The 23,591-nt window shown below is 39.4% G+C and overlaps 1 protein-coding gene across 1 annotated transcript in view; it reads left to right on the plus strand.

Annotated features, from left to right (window-relative positions):
- UROC1 (urocanate hydratase 1) overlaps positions 1-23,591 on the plus strand; it is a 45,107-nt gene that overhangs the window by 12,959 nt on the left and 8,557 nt on the right. The window contains exons 5-17 of the mRNA XM_086470053.1: positions 2,193-2,321; positions 2,987-3,048; positions 4,030-4,096; positions 4,692-4,835; positions 8,604-8,692; positions 9,180-9,242; positions 9,959-10,138; positions 11,609-11,706; positions 11,955-12,027; positions 13,420-13,541; positions 18,150-18,220; positions 19,171-19,269; positions 20,979-21,078. Of these exons, the coding sequence (XP_086326179.1) occupies positions 2,193-2,321; positions 2,987-3,048; positions 4,030-4,096; positions 4,692-4,835; positions 8,604-8,692; positions 9,180-9,242; positions 9,959-10,138; positions 11,609-11,706; positions 11,955-12,027; positions 13,420-13,541; positions 18,150-18,220; positions 19,171-19,269; positions 20,979-21,078 (1,297 nt within the window). The remainder of the gene's footprint in view (positions 1-2,192; positions 2,322-2,986; positions 3,049-4,029; positions 4,097-4,691; positions 4,836-8,603; positions 8,693-9,179; positions 9,243-9,958; positions 10,139-11,608; positions 11,707-11,954; positions 12,028-13,419; positions 13,542-18,149; positions 18,221-19,170; positions 19,270-20,978; positions 21,079-23,591) is intronic.

Genomic DNA, 23,591 nt, shown 5'->3' on the forward strand with positions numbered 1-23,591 from the left:
GATTTGGCATTGAGTTTTGCAGTGCATGAACAGAAATGGCACAGGGTAGAAAGCGGCATCACCCTTAAGGGCAGCATCACTCCCAAAGGCTGCAAAGATCTTGAGTCCTGATTCTGCAGCTTACATAAGCAAAAGCTAACTTAAGGGGCCAACTTTTGTCATAAAGGATCATGTATGCACCTTGTTGTGCCTCTATCTGAACCTGGCATCTTGCTTATTAAAAAATCCAAGGAAAACTAATGTGTAAATTAAGTTCCTAGTTAGGGGAGAGAAATGGATAGCATGGGACTGAGTGATCTGGATTTCTTCCCAGTTTGACTGTGAGTTTTCATTTGTGGCTAAAAGAAAACACATTTCAGTTTCCTAATCTGTTAAATGGGAGTTAAATGGAAGTCTGAGGCAGCTTTTGAGGCAGAACTGTTCTGACTTTTTAAAAGAAAGGTACCATGGCAATGCACGTCCTTTCTTTATTCTGTGTATTAATTAGTAAGTGCCAGTTAACTAATGCCTGTTAACTACATGAGTTTTACAGCATTTCTCATGTGAGCAGTGCTAGCAGTTTATATAGTAGCATTTATTGAACTGGCCTAGGCATCCCTTAGGCAGATGCTGGGCTGCAAGGTGAAGTAGAAGCACTGCCGAAGTCAGAAATACTCCCTTGTTCATCCAAGCCAGAGCTATGACCTGCAGTTGTTTCACAGCAGAACAAACAAAACATTTTTGTTTTTGCTTACTTAGAGTAGCAATCACATGAATGATTCAGTTGTGACAGAACATTTTGTTCTGTTTGTGGCTTGAAAACAACATACTTTTTTTTGAAATCTATCATTGCAAAAGTCCTAGTGAAAAGGTTCAGTTTGGTTTATATCATCCATGCAGACCTCTGCTTTCTTCTGACTAATTCTAAAAGCAAGAACCATGTCCAGGGCTAACTTTACAAGCCTGCAGACAACAGAACTGTTCTTTAAGCTAGGACAGGCATTAGCCTCCTTCTTACTAGTTGTGCCTTTCAATGCAAAAAGATCTAACTATCTTACAGCTTCAAGTTGTATTACATTTTTCCCAGCCTGCTAACAAGTTGAGAGTTCCGCTAGTTACCTGTTCTGTCCTAGGACCAGAATGTGAATGTGAATATTCAACATTTTGTATGAAACAAAATGTAAAAAGCAAGACAGTAACTCTAGTAGCTCTTTCCTGTTCAACTTAACTTGCAACTTTGGAAATTAGCTAGGTTAGAAGGGACTGGCTTCAAATCTGTACCATTTTTAATTCAGATCGAAGCTGCAGCCACAGACGTTAAGTCCCCATGACAACTGGTTTTGTTTATTTGTCACTGATACTGCTATCTCTTTGATCAGCAGTTCCATTTTTTTCTCAAAACTTTGTCTCTGTGTCCCTACAGAAATTCTAGTTTCAAGCTACTGTGGAATTCCAATATTGCATGGGAAAGCTTCTCTCAGGCCTAGTTGTCACATACTAAAAGTCCCATGGAATATAATGGGTTTTGTGATAGGCAATGATGGATGTGAATCAAATCTATAGGCAGCTTAGATGGTCAAAGTCTACTTTTTGGCATACATCAAGAGTAACTACTGAATTATGCAGACAAAGTTGAGATGCATTTATTTGTATACTCCTGGTTATCTCAAGGACTTTCTTCACTGTCCGTAATGAAAGCTGAATTGAGAAGAAAAATGCTTTAATTTTTAAGAGCACATTGTAATACCCATTTGTTGAAAAGATGACAAGCACTAGAAGATACTGAATTATCCATTTCAGCTTAGGATCAACAATATGTGTGGGTATTTTAATCACTTTTATAGGGAAAATTTTGCAGTTTGGCTTTGGAAAAAATGCCAGAAAAGTGCCAGATCCAAATGGTTAACCTCAAGATAAAATTAGGATGGCTTTAAAAATGAAAGATTTCTGGGGTTTGTACTGGAGAAATTATTCTGGAACTTATTCAGACCTTTGCTAGTTGGTGATTTACATTTCCTGCAGAGTGATATCTCTTAATGGATTTTATTAAAAGCAAGAATGTGTTGAGAGCTCTGGCTGTTATTCCATATGTGAACACACCTCATTATCTCTATAGTTGCCTTCATACTCAAGGTTTAGCAGCTTCACAAAGAAACATAAATGTAAGATCGGTAGCAAACAGATTCCCTCACTTTCCTTGCTTTTCCTTTCAGTTCTGGTTGGTAATGCACTATTTGTCAGAGATGACTGAAGAGCAAACACTAGTAATGTACAGTGGACATCCTCTGGGACTCTTTCCCAGCCATCAGTATGCTCCTCGATTAATCATTACTAATGGCATGGTAGGTATTAGCACCTTGTTTTCTCTTTTTCCTCTTCTTCATTTAGTTTTCAAGTGTTTGCTGAATTAAAATATCATTTGTACTGCTTGAACTTACAACAGCACACAGGAGAATCTGGCATCCAAATTCTGCAGCATTTTGTTCCAGTACAGTTGTTCTCATCTCAAGTCTGCTGATCTGCAGTGAGGGAGGGAACATGCCTCTCCTTATTAGATGAATTCTATTCTGACTGAGCCAGAGCTGTACATGTTCTTGACCAAAACAGTTCAGCTTGGCTCAGTTTGGAAGATTTAAAAGCGCTCAATAGGCAAACAGATTATTATTAAACAGATGCTCAGATATCTGGACTGCTTTGCTTGCAAGGCAAGCAGGACAAGTGAATATACTAGTTCATTGCCAGTCTTTTGAGCCATTTCATATCTGTCACTCTGCAGGCTAGTTTTGTAGCTAAAGAACTGCTTTCCTTAAAACTTGAATGACAGTCATACTGCCAGAAAGACCAGACGACTTTTTTTCTAATACTTGAATGCATGGAATAAAACACCTGAATTGCTCCTCCTGTTTTTCTATGTGTGGGACCATAGTTAGAGAAATGTAGGCTGTTAAACAGATCTGCTTAAATCTCTAATTTTCTTATGTGGGTTTTCTTTTGATCGTTTTCTTAGGTTATTCCAAACTATTCCACCAGAGATGAATATGAGAAGATGTTTGCTTTGGGAGTAACAATGTAAGAAGATACGTTACTATTAAAATATATCAAATACTTAACTAAAATGTGATTCAGACATCAAGCAGTGGCTGGTTAAAATTTCTAATGCAGATGGATTTCAACTGTGCTGCATAAAGTCCTGATGCTGCAAAGCATTAATGCACACTTAAGTGGAATTACTTAGGAGTTTGAGTTATGTTCAGCCACATATACAAGGATGTAATTGAGGTCTGCTAGGAATTAGTATTAGGTTTATGTGTGGGACTTGGCTGAATTACAGCCTGAAGCCTTAATCATAACCTACTTCTAGCACTGGCTAGTTCCACTTTGCAGTGGTTGTTTAGCAGTCTGCAGAAAACACAAGTTATGAAACATTCCTTCACACTAAGAGAAAGCTTTGAAGTAGAAAGTTATCTTTCTTTTTTTTAAAAATATTTTTACCTACTTTTTTACTACTGATCTAGTTGAGCATAGGATTACTATTCTGTTGTGTACCATGGAGAGAATAAATTAAAACCACTGGAGAGCTGGGTGATAAAGAAGCTGGAAGAAGTGAAAGGGCATGAATAGACAATATCCATTGCCACTTTCCTGGGAATTTCATAGGAATGGAAACAACTGTTTTGGGCTAACAACTTCAAAAGTGACTGTGACTTAGAAGTGTGAGTGCCACTGAAAACCAATCCATAAAGATGCCAACACAGTGAAAGGAGTGTCCTTGTGTCCTAGTCACTATACTAAATGCCAAGACAAGTTTACACTCAGTTTTTTGATCCTTGTATTTTTTTAACTCAATTAATGAGCTAAGTGCTCCTCCAAAAATGGGTGCATTGCTAATGAAGAAACTCAAATAAGTTGTGAATTTGATAATAGAAGATCTTTAACAACAAATCGAAGCATAGTGATTTTTTTGTTATACTGGAAGCATATGTAGAGGTGTACAGAATTCATTCCAGCCTGAGTAACATGTGGTATCACTCTGTCTGTTGCTATTGCTAGGTATGGTCAGATGACTGCAGGGAGCTACTGCTACATTGGGCCCCAGGGAATAGTCCATGGGACTGTGGTAAGAAACTGGGGAAAGGTCTATTTGTCAATAGCTTTTGGAGGAGGGTACTTCCCACAGTGGCTGGTGACTGGAGTGGATTGGATTGCTGTGAGAGGATGATCTGGCTACCAAAGATGTTCTCGTTGCCCGCTCCTTCAAAATATTAATGCCCTTCCAGTCAGATAGTCCATGGTGCCTTATCCAGAACACAGACTTGAAGGAATCTGCAATCAATGTCTTAATCTGAGCTCATATCTAGCTGCAGTAAGTGAAGTATGAATTGACCAAATGTGTTAGACAAAAACATTGTCTTAGTATGTTTTCTTAGCTGTTTTCCTTAGCTTTCTTTTGCAGCCATCCTCAATAAGTCTCTACACCCCAAAAGCAGCATTTTGGGAGCCACTGATTATTCTGTTTCACGGTGAGAGAAATGAACATAATCAGGACAGATGGTTTCATGTCTTCACGTTTCCTTCTTAAAAGACTGAAACAGTTTCATGGTCCCAATAACCACAAAGTTTCAAACTCTGTTTGCCAAAGGGACAGAACATCTTTAAATTTCAGGACTCTAGGAAAATAGCTCCTGATAATTGCTATATTGTGTTGTGTGCAGCTCACAGTGCTCAATGCAGGCCGTCGCTACCTGAAGGCAGAAGACCTGTCTGGAAAGGTGTTTGTTACTTCTGGTCTTGGTGGGATGAGTGGGGCTCAAGCAAAGGCTGCAGTCATTGCTGGGTGTGTGGGGATCATTGCAGAGGTGAGCACAATACTGCTTTCTTTCTGTCTTCTCTCCTTCATGTGCTGTATCAGAACCCTCATTCTCCTGATCTGATGTGTTCCTAAACTAACCCTGACAAGCCAAACTTAAAGAAACCCCCTCTTTTCTAAGATCTGTATGTCCTTTTCATTGCTGAGCATTTTTCACTGCTGTTCCACCCTCTGTGTGTTTACTCACTGGACCAGACTGTAAAAATATGGACAGTAACTTCTTATGATTTCTTCACAAATAATGCAGAATGATGCTGTGAGATGAGCCATTCTCAGTGCTTGAGCTCCCCTCCTTTCATGTGTGAAAGCATGTAACTTCCGCAGGCAATTCCCATGGGAACTGCACTCTCTTATGCCAAAATAGTCTATGTTAAAAAGGTGTTAGTTACGTTACTATTAATCTTTAATGCCTCTGGCACCTTTATCAGGTGCAATGGAAGGTACTTGTTAAAAATGTTGGTATGGTTACTAGTCAAGGTTGAGATTAATGAAGTTATTTGGTGTTGTGGTTCTTTGAAGTCAATGGGAGTTTGTAAAATTGGGAATTTTAAAGTTGGCTTCAGCATGAAGATGGTGAGGCTAATTACAAGCACTTATGAGAATCCCAGTTTGTAGACTGCAAAGTTAAGTTGTACTAACGGAAAATGCTGATGGCGGAGATGTTCTGTAGTACCATTTTCCCTATTCCCTAAAGCTCACCCACAGCATATATTCTTTGTAGAGAGTCTTTCATCCTGATGTAATGTTTCTCTGTTCCAAATATGTTAAAATAGCCCAGCTGTTTCCTCCCATAAACAAAGAGAAACTAATAATGATCTGTGATTCAAAGACTGCTAATGTTCAAGCAATTGGAACAGCATGTGATAGGATCCACGGGATCCACAGATATCCTTGATTATCGTATATAATGCAGAACACCAACATTGTAATTTTGGCAAGTACATATACCTGTAAGTTTTTAGTGGAATATGTTTTCATATAAAAAAGTAACATTATGTTCTCCTAATACCTTCATTTTTCAGCTATTATGCTTATCATGGGATTCTGTTCCAACAAATCAGGTGGAAGGATGAAACACTGCGACAATTTTTAACAGAAAATGTTGCTATGCAATTGTGTGAAAATGGTAGTGAATATCTTTACTGATATTCACTGCTGAGAAATAATAAACATTTCCATGCATTTCTGTCCCCATGACTACCTTTGAATTCAGTACACTGGGGAAATATTCTTGATGGAGCAGATAAAGGACTGACCAAAATGCATTGAGCTCTTTTGACTATCTGTGGGTGATGAGCTCTTGTTACTGCTCCAGAGGAAGAGAGATTTTTTTGAGAACTAAACTCCAGTCAGAGCTGACTGGAGTGGGAGTTTAGCCTTCTCAGCCAAAGTCATTTATAGAGGGAATTAGTTGGCAGACCTCTGATGTGGGCATGTCACTTGCTGTGAAGTGGTAAGAATATTGCAATCTGCTCTATAGTAATTATAATAAAACTTCAAAACATAATGGGTCAGACTGCCCACATGGCATGCAGTAAATCTGACCTGCTCTGGCTAGCTCAGGTCTTATTCATGGAAGTTTAGGGTTTCATCTGCTTTACAATGATGGTGCAAACGTGTTTTTGTTAGCACATGAGTTTTGCATGTATTTGAGATCTCATCAGGTACTCCCTGCAGATGAAATAAATTTATTCAATTTAGTAGTGAATAAATTATTAATGAATAAATTATCTTTATTCAGACTTCTACTCTGTCATCATGATCTTTCAAATGCTAGAATACAAAGGAAAGATTCCAGTGAATGCTATTCACAGCAGTCCTTTGTCCTTTTCATCTCTACGGCTGCAGATAATTTTGTTCAGGAGACTGAATATCGCCTGGTTTTTATCTCCTGTGAGATGATCCTTGTCGGAAATGAGTCTCAGGAGCACATGTGGATAGCTATATATGTGTTCATATTATTTATTTAAGGAACTATTTATGCAAATGGCATTGATGAATTGTGCAAGAGATGTCATTTTGTCAGCCAGGGCTTCCGAAGCTCAGACAGAAGGGATTAGTGGTGCAAGTCTTTTACCTCTTCTGTTTGACATGAAGCAGATTGTAATTTTATGAAATAATTGTATGGAGGGCCGGACTAGCTCCTCTGAGCTACACTAAGCTCTCTAGGGTTACACTGAAGGTGACATTAGCTCATCATGTTTGTGCAATTTTTTAAACTACTGATTAATGCTGATCAAAAAATGAGCATATTTTTGAAGGTGGTTCAAAGGAAGCTAGTTTTCTTAAGTATGCTAACAAGTCTGTGAAAGACTAAGACTGTCAGAGAGCGCTGAAGTAAAATATGTAGGATGTGGTAACAGATTTAAATATTTCATCTGTGTTATGCTGAGCTTCAAATGAACCCTGTTCCTTTAATTCATACAGACCATTTAATATCTTTCCTCCTGTGCTGATTTAAACAACTCCCAAAGAAGCTGCCCTCCACGGCACCTGACTTTATTGAATAATTCCATTGGCAGTGACACTGATATTATCATAATCTGGGGTTTTGGGAGGATAGTCTCGATTACTGATGTGAGAAATGATGGAAGGTTTCTCATACTAAGACTAATTAGGAAATAAAAGGTTTCCTGGTGTTCGAGTGACTCCTGAATACAAAACTTATTTAATTTACGTATAAATACTTTGTTAATGAGAAATAATAGAATGAAAATGATGGGGGTGGATTATAGAGAAGTAAAAATGCTTTAACAAAATACTAGAAGATACTCAGGCTGTGTGTTCTTGTGCACATACCCCACTGTGGGGGTTTAAATCCATTGCTACCACAGAAAATTGGCTTGAATTAATTTCGCTACTTGCTATATGCCACCAATAGCTCATTATAAAAGTATTAATGATGTGAAAGTTTGCACATTGAAACATTAATATAGAATCTGTGCCAGCGCCTCCACAGTTTGTCCATCCATTTATATTTTTATCCAGCTGTCTCTTATGCATATACACACTGACACAAACAGAAGCTGAGCCCAGAAAAGAGTACAGATTTGGGATTGAGCTTGTTTGGATCTTCAAAGTTCAAAGAAGAGGGCATTAAAGATATAGTATTTTTTTGATCCATTCCATTTTTCAGAGGCATTAGCCAGCTGGGACAAGAAAATGTTTTCCTCTTTTCTTTTCCATATTTGGTTGAGATTTTCAACCTGCAGTAGAAGAACAAAAGCGAGGGTCAGTTTTATTCATCAAACCATTGCTTCATCCTGAGCGGTCTGGCAGAAATGTCTCTCTGAGCTGATCAAAGAAAATAGTTCCTTAATTAAATAGAAATTTTATTTTCACAGAAAATGGCCAGATTTGTAAAAATAAGTTTGGCACATTTTGTCTTTTTTTTTTTTTTCTTTTCCCCCCAGTATAATAATGAAAAGAAACAATAAGAATAATTAAAATTGCCAGGAAAATATTACCTTTGTACAATTTTAATGATAATTTTTGGTTTGTAACATATTTTGGGAAATGATGTATTAAAAAGTCTTTTTTTCTTGCTTCAAGCTTGGAGTAAAAGAGAACAGAAAGTGCAGACAAAATCGAGGTTAAAAATAAGTATTTGAACAATCACTCCATGTTCTTAAGGCCAAGGCAGGTCTATTCCCTTTACCTATTTGCTACTCCTTCTTGCAGGCTAATTGAAAAACTAAAGGTAAAAGTGACTGGGTAGGGGAAACAGGAGTTGTAAGATCTCTGCTGTTTCTCTTAGGTAGATGAAGCAGCGCTTTTGAAACGTCACAAGCAGGGATGGCTGATGGAAATTTCTAACAACCTAGACCATTGCATTGCTCGCCTTAGGTATGACTTGTAACATAATTCAGTGAGTTTATCTCTGCTTCCTAATCCTCACTTTACATCTTTCTGCATTGTGCTGTTTTAGTGTGCATATAGAACGGGCTGAGGGACAACTATTTTTATTCCAGGTCTGCTTTTGAATGTGAATCCATCCTTCCAAACAGCAGCAGTCATTACTAATGGCTACCAATACTTACTGCAAGCCACTACCAATGCTTCATATCATTTATATGTTAAATGTGTCTTCATTCAGTTTCATGAATATTCATAAAGCAATTACAAATAATGTTACACTTGAAGCATCGCTCAAGCTTTCTGGAATCAGTGATTAACAATTACATAAAGGTTGAAAGATCTGTTGGCCTAGATGCGTGTTGGAAACCACATACAGACTTTTTTGCTGGGTTTGACTGTGTATGTGAATTGTACATTGCAAGATGGAATTACATGAGGTGCATTTTCTTCAACCAATCTTTTTAATCTATTCTAGAGATGCAAGAAAGAATAAAATTGCCCTTAGTTTGGGTTACCATGGGAATGTGGTAGATCTATGGTAAGTAGTATATATGGATAATGGATATATTAATGCTCTTGCTTGTTAGTCAACCTGGAATTAGTTCCCAAGCTTGGAAGAGAAGAGACATTAAACCTAGTGCTGAGTTCATTACTCTAGATGCTCATGAAAAACTGTATTGTCAAAAGATGGGTCTTCATACTTGTCTTCCAGTTCCTAGTTGCTTCCCATGTGCCTTCTCTGTTCTTTATGGAGCAGTTAATTTCTTAGGAAAAGACATCCCTAAGATTCTTCCTTGGATGAAGAAAGAATTTATCCCTTCTCACTTTTTGCTAATTAGATAGCAAGAGAATGTCTTTGTCTTCAGTGAAGAATAGAAGTATTGAGGTATTGACTGAATAAAAATAATCAGGTGATGGATAGAAATTTTGGCACTCTTGAGGCTTTATGCAATGGTAAATCTTGCTGTCACACCATATACCAAGGGTTGAGACTGACCCATAAGACTGGTATGTCATACTGGTACCCGACTCATCTATCGGCATTCCTGCACATGCAAATGTGAAGTATAAAAGTTGCACCCAAATCTTCATCACCATTATTTCCCACCTCCTGACTGCTAAAACAAAGACTTAGCCTGCCAAGGGTATATCTTTATAAACAACCTCTTGGGTTGGAAGAAGTTCACCTGAAAGAGGAGCTAGAATGTGAAATGACAGCTTCTGTTCAAACACTCCACTCATTGTCTTCTCCAGGGAGAGGCTAGTATATGAGTTGGACACAACAGGAGAGCTGCTAGTTGATCTGGGGTCTGACCAAACTTCATGTCATAACCCATTCAGCGGGGGGTACTATCCAGTACAGCTTGGCTTTGAGGAAGCAAAGCAGCTCCTTTCCACCAATCCAGGGAAGTTCCGGACCTTGGTACAAGAGAGGTAAATGTTTCGGCGATATATGTTTTTAACCTTTAAGTTTAGTTGCTCTGCAAGTTATCAGATCTTTATCTGTCTCACAAGAAGTTTCTGTTCTTTGACATTTCAGTAGAATTCTGGGATAGAGCTACAGTACTAGTAACTCCCAACTTTGTACTTACATAGCTATCACTCAGAATTTGGCAGACATCACTTACACACTGTTTTAGGAGCAGTCTCTAGTGCATAAGATCAGAGGTTTGAACACTAATGATTTATTTCACTTCTATAAATTCCTAAATTTCATTAGGTTTTAAAAATCTGGGACAGTAAGTGCAATTCAACATAGTCTACCAGTTCCTTTAGGTTCACGGAATATAGCATAAAAACCCAATGGGTAAGCCAGAAAGTCCATCTAGCCTACCATGCTTCCAGCTGTGGCCAGTAATGGACTTTTAGGGAAGGATATAAGGAGGGGACAATATCCTCCAATCACTCCTCCCAGCTTGCTGCAACTATAACTAAGTTCTATTTAGTGTCTTGATTTTGGGGAGCTACTCCTGATTTACAAAGGGAGCAATTTGGCATAATTTATATCCAAGTAAAGAACTGTGAAACAGAGGCAGCAAGCTGTACTGTTGTTTTCAACTGGTACTTTTGAGACTTTGTGGATCCTACTCTGGTTTTGTTCACCTTGAACATTCCTGCTGGAGACTTCTTTCCAGTAGAAAACAGAATATGGGCATATAATCTATTTGACTTTGGATGAGGCACCTACAAAGACCTTTTCAGCGTCTGAATTCTGTATCATACTACTCTAAGACAAAGTTAACAGAAAAGTAAATTTCTGGGAGGGACTAATTTCTAACAACCTAGGTATGACCTAAAAAAATCCAGTTTAATTTGTTACATATTGATTTACCTCTCTAGAGTTCCAAGAGGTTACATCTATGCATGTACAACTCCATATGCAAATATGCATTGAGATTAGAACTAGCTAATATTAAGTGGAAATGGTATCAGAAAGCACCATCCTGGGGTATGGTCTGCTATTGGAAACAAAGGGAAAATTGGGCTGTTTTGGCCAAGGGAGAGGCCAGAACAGTGATGTTTAGCCATTTTCAGTTTTTCTGTGTCTGCTCACTTTCTCTGTGAACTTCGTAAACCGCTTTGCAGTTTTGTGTAGGCTGTTTTCTGTTATTACCTTCCATCCTCAGAGCTGTCTGCGTTTCTTTGCTGAAAGACATGACTCCACTCTGCTAATTAATGAAGATCCCTTAATGACTGTAAATCACTTCAAGATTTGGGGATAAGAGGTGCTACACAAACTGAAAGCATCTCAAGTGATGTCTTATGGGTTTATGTCTGAATTTCTCTGGGGTCTTTCAGTTGCATCCTTTCTCCCCCTACTCCCATGCCCTTAATGAATTCATGATATTATTCTTTTTGGTATCTTACCGATCTCAAGAATAACTGCTTCCTTCTTTATTTCAGTCTGAAGAGACATGTGGCTGCTATTAACAGACTAGCTGATAAGGGAATGTTTTTTTGGGATTATGGCAATGCTTTTCTCTTGGAAGCTCAAAGGGCTGGTGAGTAGATACTGGAGTTGTTAGGTGGAAACAAGGACATTCATGCATGCGTCTTCCCAGTTGTATATTTTGGTAGGATAGGGTTGGCCACCATGTTATACCAAGTCTTTAGTCTCTCTCTTTCTCTGAGACCCCTGAACTTCTCTGTGGCTGAGGTAGAGCCTTCATGGGAACCCAGGTGCAGCTAAAAACCCCACATTTTATAGTTTTTCTTCATCAAGTCACTGACTATTAAAATTCTTTTGTAGGTGCTGATGTTGAGAAAAGAGGAGCCAATAAAACAGAATTTCGATATCCTTCCTATGTTCAGCACATCATGGGGTATGTTGGGGAAAGTTTAGAATAAAGCATGCAAGTGCCTTCCTCTGTTTAGGGGGAGAGTACTGCAGAGATTTCACTCAGTGTAAATCTTGCAGTGTAGTATAAATGATGTAAAGGAGTCAACAGTAGCAGTAGGAAAGTTGTTCTCACAGGTGTTGGTGTTATGCTAGAGTTAGTATTATTTTTCTCCACTCTGGAGTAAAGCCCAGTGTGGTTTAGAAGACCTCCTGTTGGCCGTAACCATCATGCTCATGTTATTTATTGGCTTCCTTAAAGGTATTCCATGCATTTTCCTGTGTACAGGGGAAAAGAAGAGCCAGACCTGGAGGGACATGTTGTATGTGATTAACATAAGTAAACTCTGACAGCAGAGGTTTTGCTAATATTTTGTCCTGAAAGGCATGGCATGTCTTGATAATTTGGTGTAAAACTTTATCCCTTTTAGAACTAGGTCTTATGAAAGCAGACACCAGATGCGTGAACAGTAGGCTAAAACATTGCCAAAACAAAGCTCTTCACTCCATTTTCTCTTTTGTTGCATCAATTTTCCTTGAGCAGTTGTATTTGAGAATAGCCAAGTCACAGACTCAAACCGTAACTACGTGCAACTTCACTTCTAGGTGCCAAAAATGAAGAACTTGCCTCTTCAGAGCAGTAGAGCTCAATTCCAAATCATCAAAACCTATGTCTACGCTGAAGTTAAAAGCATGTCTGAAACAGGACACTTTTCTGTGCATGTCAGCGACTGTACCTCTTACCCAAGCTGTGTGTACAGCTTGTAGAAAAAGCTGAGCTCAGGAGATCTGTTGAGAGACAGGGTTTATAACACCTTTTGCTTCTGACTCATGCTTAACTTGCCTATACCATGTGAATAAGAGCTTGAACATAGAGTAAGGTGCTAACCAGATTACATCTCTTCTCCCGGAACTCAATCGAAGCATGTCTTACTCCTTTCTGTAAACAATGTGGGCAGCAAATTAGTCTGGACTCAGGCACTTATTCACAACCTGCACTTGTCTGATAGTGTAGATGCACTCAGAGTTAGCCTGGGTTAAGGACGAAAAGACCAGGCAGAAGGAAGAGTATATTTGCTGAAACAAAAGAAAAATTGCAATTCATCTGATGATGCACTTGTTTGATTGAACTGCCCAACATTCCTATCGAAATTCTGGCCTGGCCTGACTGTATTTTTATACAACTGTCAATGGCTGCATGAAACAGCACTGTTTAATTTCTTAATTAACGGTCCTTGATGCTTATGTTTAGATTAGTTCATTGAAAATGTTTCAAATTCTTCTGTCTCCAGCTAATGAAAGAAAAGCACTGCTAGCAGCCAGGATAAATAAGGAAAGAATTTCAACTATCTCTTAATGAAACATGTTCTCTTCCCAGGGACATTTTTTCTCTGGGATTTGGGCCATTCCGCTGGGTTTGTACCTCAGGTGACCCACAGGATCTTGCTACCACTGACTCAATTGCCATGTCTGTGCTGGAAGACTCTATACGTCAGGGAGGTAAGACACCATCCCATGTCCCCATCCATCGCTTGGAGTGCTTTTGGGGAGGAAAGGAAACTGAGAGTTGTGAAATGTGTGTTAGCTTTTGGCTGAACCCATAGAAAGCAGTCTCTTGCCTGTTCCATGTGGGCAGGAAATCTTACTGTTCTCCAAACTCCTGTAAGGCGTGTAACCAGTAAGTAAAATGTAAAAACACCATGTAGAGAGGTTATTGATCCCAAAGCTATTGTTGCAAATTTGTCTAAGAGCCTTTCTGTTCATTTGTTACAGATTTTCCTGCACTTTGTCACCCTGAAACTTTAAGGCAAACAGTATCTTTCATCAACAGCTCTCCAAGAGTTTTTTAAAGGAGTCAAATTTCTTTGCCCCTGTCCCACAGGTGAATGAGGCATGGGAGTCTAGGGAGGTTATTAAGAGGCTAGGAAGCAGATCAGGGGCAGGAAACGCAGGCTTCATGGGTGTGGTGCTCCATCCAGTGTCATTTATTTGTGATTACAATTTTGACGTCTTTCTGTTTTGTCACTTGTTAATAAATTGACAGCTGTTTCTACTCTCTGGTGGAACCAAACTGGCATATCTGCATGGCTCTGTATCCTACTCTAGTATCTAAGAATTACACTATCTTTCACTCTTCAATATCCCTGAAAGTGAGCTATCACTGTTATCCCCTGGCTATGAACAGGAACTGAGACAAAGCTAGTTTTGTGTCAGCAAACATGAATCCTGATCTGCCAGGTTGCAGTGGAAGGCCCTACTCCTTTCCCTTTCTTTGTCTCTTCTACAGCAACTGGACATCAGACTCAAAGATTTAAGTGTCATTGTCCCCTAGCACTGAAGTCCTCAGCTCTTCCCTTTCCAGAGAGTGGAGCTTTGTGCTTCTCAGAATCAAGGAAGGGATGAGAAGGAAATGGATCGCAAATCCAAAGCGTATTTTATGGGGAGGAGAGCATAACATTTTTATCCAGTAATATTGAAATATTTGTTGCTTCTTTCATGAAAGACATAATTGAAATATGAATAGAAGCATGAAAATTTTGAATGCTTTCCTATTTGTTCTGGAACAGTTAGCATTGCGAGGATCTATTTCTGAAAAGGATATACCACATTCAGATACATCTCTCATTTGAAACAAAACTACTGTTATCTTCCTATAGTGTAAAGCTGATGTCTAGCCTCCTCTTCCTCCCAAGAGGTGAATTATTGATAGAGTGGGTCTGACCCTACAAGGTCCTTAGTTCTGTCTGTTCTCCTGAAATTTTCTTGGGAGTCATTTTCAAGAAACAACATGGAAGCATGAGGTATTTTTAATGCAATGACACAAAGTGCCTACTGTGTTCTATGGCTGTCAAAACTTTAATGTTTTTAAACCTGGTCCCTCAGCTTAATTGAAGGGAGGGTGAAATCCAATACTGTAGTGCTGGATCGATCTTCAAAAATTTGCAGCAATTTTTCTGCTATGTACTGCAATCTCCAGTAATCTTCTCACAAGATTGAACTGATGTGTGACCTTTGGATGGTTTGCATTGCAAGACTAGAAAATGAATCAATTACTGTGTGTACAATAGCATGCGGGTGTTTATACAGATCATAATGTAAAGCTGGGGAGAGAAGTCTCTTCCACAGACAAGCATTGAATTCTTGCATGTATATTCTTAATTTAAATGAAAAATGACATCTCAAAAATCCCAACAGGTGAAAACGAGCTTAAGGGCAAGGCTATTATTGGATTTGCTGTTGAATTTGGCAGGACAATGGGAATAGGATTTCAAAGAGAAATGAAAACAGAATTTGGCCAGAAAATGAACAGCCATTCATGGATTCATGTTCTTGAGTATTCCACATGCTGTCCACTTCCTATGGGACCTGGGCTTCGACCAAATTCCAGGGTCTGGATATCCTCACACACATATACATGTAAAATCTGAACCTACTTTTGAATTTTGAAAAAGAATCTGTTATGAAGGCTGACTAAACTCTGCAGAGCTGAAGTCTGTTGCATTCCAAGTCTAAACTTTTGACCTGGCCTCAAGTCCAGTGTTAACCATTCTTCTCCTTTTGTGGAGATGAATATTTGCACTTAAACCTCACAAACTTGTAGTTTTATTATCTGCTTCCACTCCTAAGCTACCCGAGCTTTTAAGTTAGCCTTTGCATGGGAGATGCAGCACTGATGATGGGAGTGTAACTTGGATTTATGATCTCTGTGGTAGTTTGAAGGCTGAGCTGATGCATACCAACAATACAAATCTCCCAAAAGCAAAGGGAGCCAATCTCTGTGTTGACGGGGATTATTCCCCTGAGTACACAATGCTTTCTAGTATCTTTTAAACCCTAAATAAGTACAAGGGCCTATTAAATACCAGAAGCAATACCGTGGCTTGCCTGACTTCAAAACATATTACTGTTGGGGTGGGAAGGTAGAGGCAGCAGTTTAGCAAATGAACACATGGAGCTAGTCTAAAGTTAAGGTCTTTCTAGAAAAAGCTGTAAGATTTTTTTCCATTGCAGGAAGTAAGACTGAATAAAAGGGAGGTTTCTTCACTTTCTTAGGGATAACTGACGAAATCCAACTTCAGACACACCACAGTTTAGGACAGGGAATATGACCGTTTATTGGAGCTGGCTGGGAGGGACAGATGTGCTGTGCTGAGATATGTCCACGTGGCCAGTACTCTCATCTGGCTTCTCTTCCATAGAATGAACAGACAGTAAGATCTTTTCTGTAAGTCTATGCACTGTGACATATAAAACATGGCTAAGTACTCTCTGAGCTTATAAAAGTGATAGAAAGGGACTCATTCTCTATTTGGTTTTCTAGAGCAACCCCTGTAAACTCTCATTAAATATCTATAATAACCTAAGTGAATACTACCCATTACCTTCTAGAAGATGCTTCCTTAAAGCTTATGAATGGCAGCACAATCCTACTAGGACAGCAGTAGCAGATGTTTCATCTTTCACTCTCTGCAAAGCTAAGAGCTGACGTGTTAATCCTCATTGCAGAGTTTAGAAGCTATCACTTGCAGCCAACCCCTAAAGCACTGACAGGTCTTTTTAAGATCACTAAAGCTCTCTGTAAGGAAGGCTTGCCTGCAGGAACGAGCATATTTTACATTTCCCTTTAACAATGTGTTTAACATGGATTAAATATGAGTATCTTGCCTTTTGGTCTTTCCTTTTTCTAGTTTTACTATGCATATCTGCTGACATACTGCCTAGTGGAAAGACAGCAGTCTAAACACTCCTCTCAGTTACCAGGGACAATTTCAAGTTAGTAGTGTGCAGTTTCTACAGTTTGATGGACTTTCGAACATAAGTTATATGTACATTATAATTTGACTTGAAAATGGGTGAGAGCTGGAAAGTGATGGGAAACATGCTATCTTGCATCTGTAGAAACGATTATAACTTGAAGCTCCAGTGCATGAGCAAGTCACTGTGGCTTAGCATGTTGCCACATGCCAGCTGAGCCCTGGTAGCTGACCATGTCTCTCAGGACAAGGTAACGTGACGTAGCTTAGCCCACAGAGAAAGAGCCTACAGGCAGTAACTTCTTCAGCCACTGTAACCTCACCTCAGCTCACACTCAGCCTGTGTGGAAAGGCGTAATGGTAAAAGCCCCCAAAGTTAAGACAGTAAGACAATGCTTCTGTCCCATTGCATACCCACTCTCCCTTTTGTTACTCACTTTCCACAGATGGTGCCATTCTTTTGGAGGTAGCTGATTGTACTGAGGTCACCATGTACCTGACTTATACATGCTATATTTCACTGTCTTTCATTTCAAGTATCTTTATTCTTACTCCTCTTCAGCTTGGCGGATTGAGATGGAATAGCCCAGATATAAATGAGAGCAGAAGCTGGAGGATATAAAACCATTATATATAATTCTCTTCTTATGTAACAACATATGTATCTAAACAAGGTGTAGGGTAGATTTACACATGAAGTAGCTACTTCATAATAAGTTTTTCTGTGCCGTTTGTGCTCCATAGTAATGCAAGGCAACATACCTCAGTTTGTAGGATGAGAGACCTCAGTTTTATCTGGGGATAAAAGCATTCATGTGGGCCATTTAGAACAGAGCAACTGCTGTGCTATAAATCTGTGTCCCAGCATTGGTGTAACTTATCCTCAAGTATGTATTGCCAGCTGCTGCTGAGAATTTCTGCCAGCTGACTCAAAGGAGTTATTTACTACCTGATGCAAGACTGGACTGTAGTACCCAATGTCATGGAGTTTGCTAAAGCTACTAATTTTGCAAAGGCTCAGAAAGGGATTGGGCATTTAGCAGGCAGCAAGCCAGGTGATCAAAAACGAACAGTACGTGTAACCCGTATTTCAAGGTTTAATTCAGTTTGCTAATGAACTAATGGGAGTTACAGTTCCAGCTGTCTCCAGGGCAACATCTCATACCTTCCTTTAAATATATGGTACCAGTTACTGCATCAGCTGCACAGAGGATTCTATACAGCATTTCTTATATGCGTGCTTGTATCTGAGAGCAGAATTTGACTTCCTAATGCTGTCAGATGAATTAAATTAAATTTAGAGCATATTGAATTAATTTTCAAAATGTCTTTCTTGCTTGCTGTCTCTTGCAAGTGAGCACATCTGTGAAGCAGCAGTACCATGACAACATCCGCTGGATTCGGGAAGCTGGTAGGCACAACTTGGTAAGTGCACAACCTCCTTCAGCACATCTGACTGCCCCTGGTCCAGAGTGCAGTTTTTGAAGGCTGGAGTAAAAAGCAGGAATGGGCATGAATGCAAACACTGGCTGAAACTCCCAGGGCTGAGAACTTAAACATCTCTCCACAGCAGGGTTTTAGGGTGAGCCAAAGCAGCTCTTTCCCTTCACTTCCTCATCTGGAAATGTTCAAATAATCCAGCAATATCTAGTCCTATATCTGGAGTGAAACAAGCAATGATTCCCCCACTACCTCATTTGTAACTACCTTTCTTTCAGAGCACTATTCAAAATGTCCTTCTTGGAGTTGCTTTGGCCCAACCTCTTCAGGCCTGCAGTTCCCCATACCTTTTTTAAAACAGGCGATGAGGTCAAAGATCTGCCATCCTTTTGCATCATGCCAGTGAAGTATCCTTTGTTTTCCTTTTAGGGCAGGCTCTCACTGTGAAGATAACCAGTAATACTGTAGGGCTCAGATGTCCTCTCCTCATCTGGAAGCCAGATTGGTCTGTAGGGTAAAAGCTAGAGAGGAGCATAGCTGTGCAGGACAGATGTTCTTTGCCATTTTTTGTCTTCATGTTTCTCTTCCCTTCCAGCCCAGCATTGCCAGTTCCAAGTCTCTGCTTCTCCACTGTTGATAAGGGATTTGTTGATAGAGGGATTATAGCCTAGTAATCAGGTTGATTTAAAAAGTGGAATTTATTGGACAGTAGCAGCTGAATACAGAAATACATCTCACTGATTGTGTCAGTGGAGATAAAACTCAGTTCAAAGAGGGACTTTAATTTCTCTTTTTCTGGAAGCTGGATGATGATGAAGAAATAATCTGTACTTTCTCCTACAGAAGGGGTCAATCCTGTGACTCCATTTATCTGGGGCCTGAAGATAAGCCAGTTGCACAGAGAACCTTATCACTCTGGCATTTTTATTTTCCAGGTTGTTGGCTCTCAAGCTAGAATCTTATATTCTGATCAGAGGGGTCGTGTGTCTATAGCCATGGCTATTAATCGAGCGATTTCCGAAGGAAGGATTAAGGTTTGTCTTTTTTGACTTGATATAGTCTGGTAATTGTGTTTAATATCTGAGACTGGGGTGGTGGGTGGGAAAGGAGAAAGCTCCAACCAGTGAGAGCAGAAGTGCCTGCCACTTACATGGGACCAGTATTCTGTTGACATGTATTAGAGCTCAGTCCTCCTCTCTGCCTGTCACCAGTATTTCACTACATAACAGAAGAGAGATGGGTTTAGAAACTCTCAGAAATATGCTGCCTTTTATTTCATGTTGGGAATCTGTCTTATTTTCTATTTGGGCACCTACAAGCACAACGTACCCTGCTGTGGTTGTCTGGAAACACAAGGCAGGGACTGTAACTCCTTAGCAATGCCCCAAACATTAAATGTAACAAGAGAGCGTGCCACTGCCCAATGATTCTTACCCTCTGTCCCTCACTTTGAGGCTTATTATGGCTACAGCCAGCCCTGCAGTCAATTTTCATTTGTATTGCATATGTGAATGAAGAAAATCATTAGGCTTGATCCTGCCAGTCTAGTGTATAATGAGAGTAGATAATATCTTACTCATCTGAGTAAAATCCAACTGACCATATGTGGTGGTGGTAGTAAAAGTACATACTATGGGCAAGACTGTACAGGGATTCTCTAAGTTCTTCATGAGTATTGCAGGTAGGGGTACAATATGACATCCTGGGGGACCAAAATCCAGAAGACACCACTCAGGAATTACACGCATTACTTGCTGTGGGCACTGCAGCAGACCAAGCACATCCACTCATTCATCTCCATCTCTTTTATAGCTGAATTACAATTACCCTTTTTAAAGGGTCAAAATCAATTCTAGCTAGGAAAGGTCTGGGGTTTATTACTCAGAAAATGTTTGTTAAAATATTTCTCAGGATTCAAAATGAACATCACTGCAAGCTAGTCTTAAAAAATAAACCTGACCAGACAGAACACTCCCTTGGAGCTATGACTGACAAGGTCACAATCCCAGGCCCTTCAAATTTTTATGCATCCTTTTTTTCATTCCTCCAAATATCCATTCCCCTCTCACAAACTGGGTGCTTATGTCTATTTTCAATGATTTTCTAATTCACTGCCAGCATAAAAGAGAGCCAGCTAATTCCAGACCACACTATGCCAAGAGTTACTCACTCTTTTATATAAAACCCTGTACATGGCAAATGATAATGAAGACCTGCAAGCTGATGTAGATTCATACTCTCAGTTAAATTCCAGATCAAGAATGGACTTGCTTGAGCTGTATGAAATCACTAATTTTCATTGCTAACTTATTTTTAGTCTTGAAGTCTTCCAAAAGAATGAAAAAGGGTAAAATTTCTTAATGTGAGTTTTCAACAGCAAATGAGAACTATTTTTGAATGAAGACTTTTGTATACTGAAATATTTTTGAAATTTCAGCAAAGAAATGCTCAGATTAAATAACCGTGCAGCTTCCCCTCTTCTCCCTGCCCTCCTTCGAGGATGCCGTTGGCAAAAAAAACAAGCTCTTGTTCTTAGTTACGAAAGGATGATGGCTTTCATGAACAATATGTGAACAACTGTTTTGTAATAAATAATAGCAGACAGAGAAGGTGTTTCAGGGGGTTTAGGAGAGGGGACAAAGCTGGAGTTTGAAATGACAGACATGAATTCAGCAAATTGTGATCCTTGGTAGCACTGACAGTCCATGAAGAATTCCATTTTCTTGTCCTTGGCTTTTTGCAGGCTCCAGTAGTCCTCAGCCGAGATCACCATGATGTGAGTGGGACCGACAGTCCTTACAGAGAAACGTCAAACATTTATGATGGATCAGCCTTTTGCGCAGGTCAGCAGAGCAGCTGAGACTTATCTGGGCAAACAAGGAAATTGCTTTAAAAGAGAAATTGGTTTTTTTATGCAACGTTTAAAACCCTTTTTGTTTAACCCTTTAATCCAAATTAATCAGAATTCCTGAGAAGCTTTGTGGGATTTAAGTGATACAGACATGAATGTGGAGATAGTTAAATGGGAGAGGTTCAGAACAATGCTGAAAATTCAATGAAGATGCACCAAGTTTACCTGAATGTAAATGGAGAGCAGTCTGTCTCAGAGGACTGTATCTTCTGTTCGATTTTAATTCCTCACTGCTTCACAGAGGTGATCTGAGCAGAAATACAGCCATGTTTCCTTGGGATCCACAAGATCAAAATCAGGTCTATAGTAGTATTTTGCTTAAAGCAAAAAGATTCACAGCTGTGTTAATTTCATTGCCTGAAGACTCAAGAAGACAATCTGGAGTATCTAAAATGAACTTTTCTGATCATAAGGGAACATACTTTGATAGTAAAAGCATAAGAATGGATTAGACTTGGAGCCTTACAGTGTGACTGTGGGCAAATGATGTACGTTTGCTATACAAAAGGAGCCTTTAATTCTGCACACCTGGCCTTGAGCTATGCAGAGTCTGCTTTTACGTTTGTGAAATGATGCTTTAGAAAAAGAAACCAAAGAAATACCAGATTGGAGACCTGAAAAAACAAGTGAAGCACTAAGCAATTTTTAACCTAAATCTTCCTCAATTTTCTATCCATAAAGTGGAAATTATGATAATAGCTTTAGCCCAGTAGTGTTTCCACATCATGAACTGACAGTTACAAAGTGGCGTGAGATTGGAGGATACAAGCTGCTGTAGAAGGAGAAATTATGACAGAGGTAGCTGAGCATATTCAATTACTTCCATTATGGGAATTCTTAATAGAACCAAATTATGGCTCAATTTTAAGGAGAAAAGTTCCCTGCGATCTGAACTGGATTTCCTGATGAAATGAAGCTTTTAGCTGTGTCTATCAGTCCCACTTCAACTCTTTTTGAGTATGTTGACTAGTTCTAATAGGCCAGATGGATGGATGCCTTGAATAATATTTGGTTCTGACAAGCTGTGAGAAAATGGTGCAGCTGCACAGCACAGAGAACAGCAAGCCAAAGTAATGTCTTCACCAAAGGGCCTAGCAACATAAGTAAACCTCAGGCAATGCCCTCAGAAGAGGGCAATAGAAACAAGGCTTGCTAAGCTCCATTGCTCATCAGGCTATGTGTTTTTCTTTGTGTTTTGTGATTTACATGAACAATTTGCCTTCTGTAAGGGCTTGTCTAAAACCTGTTGACCACTGATTTCACTGGTCTTTGAAACCAGGCCTAACTCAGTTTTACCAGATAAGCCTCTGGAGGTAATAAAAGAACATCTTAGATCTTCCTCTCTCCCTTCTTGTTGTTTTAACACCACATTTCAGCTGGTTCAGGTGAAATTGTCTTCTCTCTAACACACAGGAATTTTCCAGTGTTTGCCTGTCTCATTTTGTTTTACAGTGCCTCAGACTGATCCTTGGCGATAGTGAGTCATCGCTGCCCCGCAAAGTGTATTTCAGCACAGATATTTGCACAGTTAGTGACCTTTACCAAAGCCAAGGAGCAGCTCTTTATTGTGTCGTTAGTCCACTTGCCAAGCTCCTTATCCAACCTCCACTCTTATTATGCTAGTGGCTGAGGAAGAAATCTGTACATTTTAGAATACAGGGATTTTGATCTCTTCCATTCCCTCTTGACAGCACTGTAATTATGATAATTGGGTTATTAAAGTGACACAATGCCAGAGAAAAGATGCCATAATGGGGCTTTTGACAGAGTTTGACATAGATTAGTGCTCAAGTAAACTCATTTTTCCATCAGACACATAACAACTGTGGGGTCTGCAAATGTAGCTGGTGGGGATATTGCTGTTTGTCTCTTATTTTTTGCTGTTAAAAGCCCAGCAAATGATCTATTAAATCTGTCCTGAATTAAATCTGGGCAAACATTTTCAGTAAATTTTGCCCTGTTATCCTCTGCATGTACTTTCCACCTCTCTGGGTATACAGTTTAGCACAAATTATAGTGAATATACAACATTCTACTGAAAATTTCAGTGGAAATCATGCATTTGACATTAGTAAATTACATTTGTCTACTAAATTATTTTTCTTAATTTTTTTTAAAACAAAAGAAACCTCCTGTGTGATTTTAGCTGTTAGTGTTCAGGGTAAAATTCCCTCGTATCCAGAGAATCAGGGCCAATATCACTTTTATTGCAACCTTGTTCCCAAAATGCAACTTCTTAGCTTTAGACTGGCTTTCTACACAGGGCTGAATTAACTCTGAAGTCTGATCCGAAAATAATTCAGGCTTCTGAGAACTGAAAGGTGTGTAGTTCTCCAGTTGTCTCCCTCATTTTGAAACCCTCCACATGAGTGTGTCCAGCTTGTTCTTCCATGACTGAGGCATCCCAAAGGAGAGGATTGTGTTTCTCTCCACCCTGGAGAGATA

This window comes from Leptosomus discolor, chromosome 9 (assembly GCF_034619465.1).
Source record: "Leptosomus discolor isolate bLepDis1 chromosome 9, bLepDis1.hap2, whole genome shotgun sequence".
Classification (NCBI taxonomy): domain Eukaryota; kingdom Metazoa; phylum Chordata; class Aves; order Leptosomiformes; family Leptosomidae; genus Leptosomus; species Leptosomus discolor.